Raw genomic sequence first — 9,343 nt, forward strand, 5'->3', positions numbered from 1 at the left:
TATGATTCAGACCCCAAACGTTTTGAAACGTTTTTACCCCAACAGAAGAATAATTAAGTGATTAAACCAAACTAACCTACCTGGCCTAGTTACATCAGTGTCACTTTACACCCAATGTGTGTGTGTGTGTGTGTGTGTGTGTGTGTGTGTGTGTGTGTGTGTGTGTGTGTGTCTGAGCGAGTGAGTGAGTGTGCCAATGTATTACAGAGACTCGCCCTACTTGTGGGGACAAAATGCAGGTCCCCATAATGTAAATCATTAAATTTTAGGGTGAAAACAGTTAAGGTTAGGGTAAGTCTCGAAGAAATAAATGTAAGTCTGTGTAATATCCCCAAAAGTGATGTAACCCTAATGTATGTGCTTGTGTCTATACTAACCCCGGATGCCTTTGGAGCGGGTTCGTGTTCGTGTCTCTGTAGTGTCTTGGCTCATCTGAATAATAGAAGGACATGCGCAAGATGAACAGAAGTGACGAAGTGTAGTACTGATAGACAGATAGATGGATGAATAGATCATCATGGTCATTACACCCAGTTAGCATTACAAAAAACAAAATTATACAGGATACAGAATAGGATAGATAGATTTCAGGATTCAAGTTCAGGAACAAAGAAAATTCAAATATGAAGATGTACCTTTAGCAATAAATATATTATAGTTTTATTGATTGTAACAGTTTAAAGCAACGTTTAAAAATACGCACATAAAATGAATAGATAGATAGATAGATAGATAGATAGATAGATAGATAGATAGATAGATAGATAGATAGATAGATAGATAGATAGATACTTTGATGCTGAGGCTTGTCCTCTCCAGTTGAGCTGTGCTCTGATCCACCATTGGCTCAGTGTCTGACCTTTGAACTCATTTTCTGTTGGATGAAACACACCAAAACAACCCCTTCACTGTTAGCTGGTGATGAAAAATAATTATTTTGCTTGTTTTATTTCCTCGGATTTTACACATAATGGTCAGTTTACTTGTCATGGTTGGAAATACTCTGTCATAGAAAGCAATTATATAATGTCCTCTGTGGCTCTGGAGGAGCTTTGTCAAATCTAAAAAAATCATCTTGATGATTTCATAATGATGTCATCAGCACTACCTCAGCATGGTATCATGGCAGAAAACCTGCATAACAAACTGGAAATGTGGAGTTTTAAACATGCTTGTATTTGCAAGGCAGGGACAATCTGTTGAGTTGCATCATGGGCAATGGGGCATTTTTGGGGCTTGACCCATACTTGTGACTAAACAACAGAATATCTCTACCTCTGCTGCTTCAATTTTTACCTTTTGTTTTTAAACCTGTCTCTTGTGAGTCCCCCAGCTGCTGGCTAAAAAGCTGATAAAACACAAGCCTGGTGATTATAAGGGAAGACACTGACTTTCTAGAGGAAAAACTTTCCAAAGACACCATATATATTTTATGGAAATGTGTTGATACACGTCTAAAATGAGGAAATGGTGCAACTATAAAAAACATGGAGTCTTGGGTTTGAACAGCACTGTAGCTTCCATGGAAGACACATAGATCAAGTCTTCAGTATTTTTTCTGGGAATTTGTAGAGAATTTAAATTCTACATTTACAAACTTAATCATTGCGAGTATTCTCTAAGCTCATTGCAGCATCTGTAGACATGTTACATTTGACTACCTTTAGGCCAACAAAATGAGCAGGAAAAAACAAATAGAGGTTGCCTGGTAGTTTGAAGTAGACTTTGAAGCAGTAATGTGACTTGACGTAGTAAAATAAAAGAAAGTATAATCCTCATTGTCCTCTGAAAAAATGTTTGCACTCACAGAGTTTACTGGCATATTGTGCGGAAAGTGTTTTTTGAAAATTGTATTCAAGAGCCCAATCATAACAAAAACAAAACATATGAATAAATATATAGAAAAACGAATTAAAGGAAATTTGTGATTGAAAGATATTCAGAAATTTAAAATAAGAAAATAAATTCAGAATTTATAGATAATAATACAATGGCATGTCATACATGACCATGTGACAAGAGACTGAAGTGGCCCTGACAGTTGGGGGATCTTTCAATAGGATTAAGGGCCAGAAAAGGTTTTAAGTGACTTTATGGTGCCGGGCCCAGATTTCACTCAGCATGACATCACTTAAATGTAGATTGACATCCATATTCTACCAGGCAGAGCATTTTACACACACACACACACACACACACACACACACACACACACACACACACACACACACACACACACACACACACACACACACGTACTTCTATACTTGTGAGGACATTCATTAACATAATACATTCGTCTCGCCTCTCAGCCTAACCTTAAACATCTTTCCTGAACGCCTCCCCCGAACCCTGACCGATTGCTAACGGGACCTAAACAAGTCTGCACCCTCGAACAGCCGTTTGACCGTCTGTCCGGGAGTCAGGACCGGCCCAGTTGTCCTCTCTTTCCAGAAATGTCCTCACTCCCAAGATCTCAAACTCAAATAGGCTGTCACAAAGACAGCGGGCACACACACACACACACACACACACACACACACACACACACACACACACACACACACACACACAGAGAGAGAGAATGCGAATATCAGGTGCAATATATATATATATATATATATATATATATATGCTTGTTGTGAGGTGACAGCGGGAATGTAGGCCTGGACGAGGCCTTTCTGCTCTCCTCAACTAACACACTGGCAGAACTCAACACCATCGGCGTTCTGCGGTTTACATTTTTACACAAAACTGACTGTATCGACACGGGGCTGCCATTGTAGGGGCCGGAAATAACGGCCGACAATAATAATCGGTTTAAATGCCTGACCGTCGGCCCTTTCGGACCGAGCTTAAATGATTTTTAACGAAAAGAAAAGCACAGTGATAAGCGAACATATCGATTCATCACGTCTTGTCTGCACGGCGTGGAATCCACCGAAAGGCCTGCAGACCAAGGCCCGGAAAATACCAACAAATAACTGCGCTTCATGCTCTTTGTCATACACACATAAAGCCTTACCTTACTGCTCTCCCCTCCCCCTCCGCTCCGACATGCCCGTGCTGGCAGACAGACGTTTACTGGAACACAAACACAACACAGAACCAGAACACCGCAGCGGGGACTGAATCAGTGCGAGGGCAGCTTCCGACTGAGTCCAACACCCCTGAGCCGTTCAGCACCCCGGACAGAGCCAGCCGAATCTTCAGCACATGGACAGAAGTCCCGCTGCACTGCCTCCTGTAGGAGCACAGGAGAGCTGCAGCCGACCACGGCTCATGGATGGGCCGCCCCGCCATGGACCGCCCCCCGGCCCGGCCCGAGGGCCGCTGCAGCGACGGCACAGGCTACTGACGGTAGTGTTCTATACCTTAGACTAATGACTGAATTAAGCAGACATACACCAGTGGAACAAACTCTTCAGCCACTGCTGCCCTCGAGACCAGCCAATCAGACAGCACAGCTTTGTTCCTGAGTCCCAGATCTGGCAACAAGAACGAGAGAGAGAGAGAGAGAGAGAGAGAGAGAGAGAGAGAGAGAGAGAGACAGAGAGAGAGAGAGGAGAGAGAGAGAGAGACGAGAGAGACAGAGAGAGAGAGAGAGAGAGACGAGAGAGAGAGAGAGAGAGAGAGAGAGAGATAAACACACATAAAATGAATAGATAGATAGATAGATAGATAGATAGATAGATAGATAGATAGATAGATAGATAGATAGATAGATAGATAGATAGATAGATAGATAGATAGATAGATAGATAGATCCAGCAGTCCCAAGCACAGAGCCAGCCTATCATTGTGCTCAGTTTCTCAGTGTCATTGGCTCTGACGCAGTAAACTGCACTTAAAGGACATTAAAGGATGTTTTAAGCTTCCTCGAGAACTAGAGTCTACTCTGTCCCTTCCTGTCGACAGCCTCAGTGTTACAGTTACAGTCCAATCTGTTGTCAAAGTGAACTCCCAGATATTTATAGCTCTCTACTCCCTCTACAACTTCTACCAGAACAGAAATAGTGTTGAAATTACCCCTAGTCCTCCTTAAATCTACAAACATCTCCTCTGTCTTTGTCACATTTGGAGGAGGTGGTTATTCCCCCACCATGGGACAAAGCAGTCCACTAGTTCCCTGTACTTTTTCTCCTCTCATTACTGACACACCCCACAACTGCATCATGAGAGAATTTCTGCACATGACAGGACAGGACTGTGAATTTTGTTGAAAACCAGAAATAAAAAAAATGCGCAGGTGTGAAAGGGCCAGGACACAGCTTGCTGTCAATTCCTGTGCTTATGTGATTGGTTAGCATAGATGGTCATATCATCCTGTCGGGGGTGATTGGAAGGTGGGGGGGAGAGAGAGAGAGAGAGAGAGAGAGAAGTGAGAGGGCAGAGCGCACGACATTAACTCATGGCTAGCCCGTATGTAGTGATTTTGTGTAACTGTAAGTACTTCTGGTCTATTTTGCCATCGCACGTTTACTCGCCAATTGATTGTTGGTTTAGGCGACAACCTTCCCCACGTTTTCCCAGGGTATACGGTATTACCGTGACTAATCAAAAATCACTTTGCAGGGCAGCGTGACATGTGCACAGTTCAGACGGTCAATGCTCACGCAAAGAAGCACCAGTCCTAACTTGTAGCATACCAGAATGACGGGGAGAAACTCAGCTAAAAGCCTCTACCAAGCATTGCCACCCAGACAAAACATGATTCATACCCTAAGAAATTATATGCGCATGTAACAAAAACATGAAAATAGCGCACATCAAAGGTACTGCATTTGCTGATTTTGCCACTTCATGCAAACCACCAAAGCCTGGTATCATATGAAAGCAGAGAGTCTGATGATCAATAATAATAATAATAATACATTTTATTTATAGGCGTCTTTCTTGACACTCAAGGTCACCTTAAACCATCAATCATAAAAACAGACACAATATTAAAAGAAACAATAAAGATAAAATGCAAAATACAATTTAAATTAGGCAATGCAGCTGTGATCAGAGGGAGTAAGCTAGTTAAAACAGATGAGTTTTGAGTTTGGATTTGAAATGTGGTAGTGAGTCTGTGTTACGGAGGTCAGGTGGGAGTGAGTTCCAGTGCTGGGGAGCAGAGCGGCTGAATGCTCTGCTTCCCATGGTAACAAGACGGGCAGGGGGGACAGTGAGATGGATGGAGGAAGAGGATCTGAGAGTGCGGGCAGGTGTAGCAGTGTGGAGGAGGTCAGACAGATATGGAGGGGCGAGACTGTGGACAGCTTTGAAGGTAAGAAGCAGTATTTTGTAGTTCATGCGATATGTGATGGGGAGCCAATGGAGCTGTTGTAAAATAAGTGTGATGTGATGGATTGAAGGGGTGCGTGTGATGATACGGCTGAGTTTTGGACCAGTTGTAATTTATGGAGGGTTTTATGTGGAAGGCCAAAGAGAAGAGAATTACAATAATCTAAACGGGAGGTGACCAGACTGTCAACAAGAACAGCAGTGGAGTGACGAGTGAGAGAAGGACGGAGCCGGTTGATGTTGCAAAGATGGAAGTAGGCAGACCGAGTAATGTTATTGACATGGGAGGCGAAGGAGAGGGTGCTGTCGAGGATGACGCCCAGACTCTTGACCTGAGGGGAGGGAAAGATGGAGGAATTATCGATGGGAATGGAGAAATTATGGAGTTTGTTTAATCTAGATTTTGTGCCTATTAAAAGAAGCTCTGTTTTACTGCAGTTCTCAAGAGACTCAAAAAGATGTCTTCCTCCTCACTGTGTAAAGAAAACTCGGCGAGCTAGCAGCCAAAGAGTAGCAGAAAGAAACTTTGCTAAATCATACAGTATGTCTTACCCAGGCCCGGAGTGGCTAATCGGGAGGACCAGGACAATTCCAGGTGGGCCGGTCTGATGTTCAGGCCATGACGGCCGGTCTTCACTTTTTTTTTTGTTCTTTTTTTCTTTGGCTGGTGTTCAGTCATGGCACTGGGTTGATCATGTATTCTGCTACCGCTGTCCCTGGGCCACCTCTGCCTCCATTTGCAGCGCTTTTTTCCTTTTTTTTTTGCAGACAACCCTGACGTAACACATCCATGCACTCGGTCAGTGGTGTTTGAAAGATGGAAAATAGGAAGACCAAGGGTGGCGCAGAGAAGGCAAGACTTAAAAAGAGGAAAGCTCTGGAAAAAGACGTGGCCAAATGTGCTAAAATTGGAAAGTTTTTCAGTAAAACAAGCTCGCGGTTGGAAATGACAAATGAGGACGATGAAACGGACATGGCAAGATGTTGAACTTTGCCGTTCAAGTTAATTAATTATCATGTCAATGAATTGTGTAGCGTTGTGGCATATAACATAACGTTATTTAAATTATAGTATGACGCAACGCCACATAACTGGGAAACTTTGTCTTGTAGCCACTCAGAGTCAGAAGCAAGATCCAGCACCAAGCACCAGCCATGAGCCCACAAGTCCAGAGTGGGCAGGTAGGATTGCTCACTGAGTGAATATTATTACAATTAATAGAATGAAGAGTATAGTGTAGACCTGCTCTATATGAAAAGTGCCCTGAGATGCTAGATGATTCAGCACAACATTAATGAAACTGACCTGAATTGATCAGAAGGCTTTGTAAAAAGGGGAGATTTGTGCTGAGAATTATGACCATTTTTAATATGTGATTTAGTGTCGGAAGCAGAGCCAGGAGCCAGTAGTGATGAGGGGATTGCTCCTGTCAGTATGGAAGGAACAGGTGAGCTGTTGTAACACAGTGTGTGAACAAGCAAGCATTAGTTCCAATATAACCACTTTCTATGCCCAAACGAACACTCGTTTGAACAGAATATAGATTCAGATATTGTTGAAAAGGATGTGTTGTAAAGAATAACGTTGAGGTTGTGCACTCATGTTGGTATGAATCTACATTGTTAAGCAAACCTTACTTGCACTGAATTGGAAATATTTTAGAAAAATACACTGAATTACAAGGATTTATATAACAATGCGCTATTGTAGACTTAAAATGTAAGGTTATGATTACGTGATTTTAATAATAATAGGTCGTGATCTAAAGTGGGCCGGTCTGAGGCATGAAACTCCAGGGCTGAAAATGAGACCCACCCCGGCCCTGGTCTTACCTTTGCTGTGGTCAAAAGTTATATTCCAGCTCGAAAAAATGCTTCTAATGTCTCCTCCTATGACCCTGTGTTAGTTTGAGACCAATCACGACGGTCCTGGTTGTTTACATAAAGAGGAGGTGGTATCTAGAGTGGAGGGAGCGCTCTTCACACAATAACTAATCTCTGGGGTTACTTCCCTCTGGATCGTCATTGGTGTTTCTATGGTGAATGTGGGCGGGTCGCTGAGCTATTGACCGGCGTAACCACGCAGTTAGTTTCACCTCTCTGGGCTCTATTTTCGACTCCGCCGCCAGCGCGGCGCAGGTTGCGCCGCTGGCACAGTGGTATTTTCGAGCGGCGCAGGCAGGCGCACGGCGCATTTGGTATTTTGGTAGACCGAGGCGTACAGAGGTGCGCCAGGATGGGCGTTGTGGCGCAGTAGGGGGGAGGTGTCGGCATAATGAGCCGGCGCATTGGAATTTTCGACCATTTCGGTCTGCGCCGGCGGCGTAAAAGTGCGCTGAAAGCTCGCCACCTCAGACCTGGTCAACTCTGTGCGCCAGCGGCGCAAGTGGATTTTTGTAAACCGGCGGAGTCGTGCGCTCACGTCACCAATACCTCACAGTCAGGTTTCCACAGTGTCTGGTATTTCACTGCGATCAATTATTAGCAACAGCCGCGATTCAATGCTCTATCTGAGTCAGCACATACAGTCAGACCCAAATTTATATATTTTGATCCGTATCTCATCTGACCACATCGAAAGCGCGTTCGGCACGCGTAATGGTCACTCAACCTGACTGAATGTACACAGGTGAAACAGGGATGTCTGGTGATCTGTGACTCAAATTGCCTGGTGACAAACGTATATGCCACTTTCCCGGGTCGGCACATGACTCGTTCATCCGGCGAATTCTAGCATCCCTACAGTCTTTCAGGGGGACACCCCTCTGGATGTGTGGCTGCTAGGTGATAACGGCTATCCACTGAAAACGTGATGACGCCATATATCAAACCGTCAACAAGACGGCAGCGTGGTTTTAACGGTGTTTTCAGCAGTGCTCGGTCAGTCATCGAACGCACACTGCGATCAATAATTAGCAACAGCGACGATTCAATGCAACTGTCTGAGTCAGCACATACAGTCAGACCTATATTTATATATTTTGATCAGTATCTCATCTGACGACATCGCAAGCGCGTTTGGCACGCATAATGGTCACTTACCCTGACCAGTGTACACAGGTAAAACAGGAATGAGAACTAATCGGTTAACGTCGCTGTGCTAACCAGAAACAGCCGTGACATCCTACAGAGCATATATACTGCATCTATCTCAGAGCACTCGAGAGACAGAGAGAGACAGAGACATGGAAAAACGTAAGTGATGATTGTTGTCCGCTATTACCCACGTCATTTCATTCCAAATACAAATGTTATCATTGTAATGCTTAACGTTATCTACAAAGGTGGAGTACATCATTGCTTTGAGGATGATGATGATGATGATGATGATGAGGATTTACCATCTAAGGACCTCATATTTAGACATCAGAATCAGAATCAGAAATCCTTTATCTCCGAAGGGAAATTGTTTTTGTTGCAGTGCTCCTTACAAGAATAGAATTAGAAAAAATTAGAAAAGAAAGAAAATAGAGAGAACTATATACATAAAAAGCAAATTTAAAAACAAAAAATATATATATAAACAAAATATACCACAAAATATAGAACATCATATAAAACAATATATATATACTGAGGAAAAATAAACAGTATATACAAACGGGTGTGCAAAGTAATACAAACGGATGTCAGGAGACATGAGTGACGTCAGTCTCCTGGAAACTTGCCATGCGCCTCACCAGCGGCGTTCTTAAAGGTGAGGCGAGGAGCTGCTGTGATTGGTGAAGATTTGACTCGGCTGTGCCAAACCCACTCCACGCCTTCTCCCCTCCCTCTTTCCGAGTTGCGCCGCTGGGTGGGACTGAAATGAGAAGGAGGAGGAGATGCGCCGGCGGCGCAGCTCACGAAAATACCAAAGTCTGCGCTGCCACGCCCCATCGGCGGCGGAGTCGAAAATAGAGCCATCTGTCTCACGATCGAGGAGAGCGCTCACAGAGGACTCTGCTGAGTGTTATTTTACTGTTTTATTTGCATTTCGTCCTTTTATGAGAGCTAAGAAAAATAGCAAGCAGAAAAAAGGCTGAAAAAGTGTTATCAACAGAGGAGTTTCTCC

The 9,343-nt window shown here is 43.7% G+C and overlaps 1 protein-coding gene across 7 annotated transcripts in view; it reads right to left on the reverse strand.

Moving 5' to 3' along the window:
- Window positions 1-3,471, reverse strand: part of myt1a (myelin transcription factor 1a) — a 36,792-nt gene extending 33,321 nt beyond the window's left edge. For 2 of the 7 annotated variants that reach the window (XM_070969540.1, XM_070969537.1), the window contains exons 1-3: window positions 3,026-3,471; window positions 793-874; window positions 378-432 (exon numbers count right to left, since the gene is read on the reverse strand). In XM_070969540.1, coding sequence (XP_070825641.1) covers window positions 378-432; window positions 793-843 — 106 coding nt within the window. In that variant the 5' untranslated portion in view covers window positions 844-874; window positions 3,026-3,471. The remainder of the gene's footprint in view (window positions 1-377; window positions 433-792; window positions 875-3,025) is intronic. The other 5 variants (XM_070969538.1, XM_070969536.1, XM_070969542.1 and 2 more) reach the window with 3 other exon arrangements.
- Window positions 3,472-9,343: the final 5,872 nt, after the last annotated feature.

This window comes from Chaetodon trifascialis, chromosome 8 (genome assembly GCF_039877785.1).
Source record: "Chaetodon trifascialis isolate fChaTrf1 chromosome 8, fChaTrf1.hap1, whole genome shotgun sequence".
NCBI classification, from domain to species: Eukaryota; Metazoa; Chordata; class Actinopteri; order Chaetodontiformes; family Chaetodontidae; genus Chaetodon; species Chaetodon trifascialis.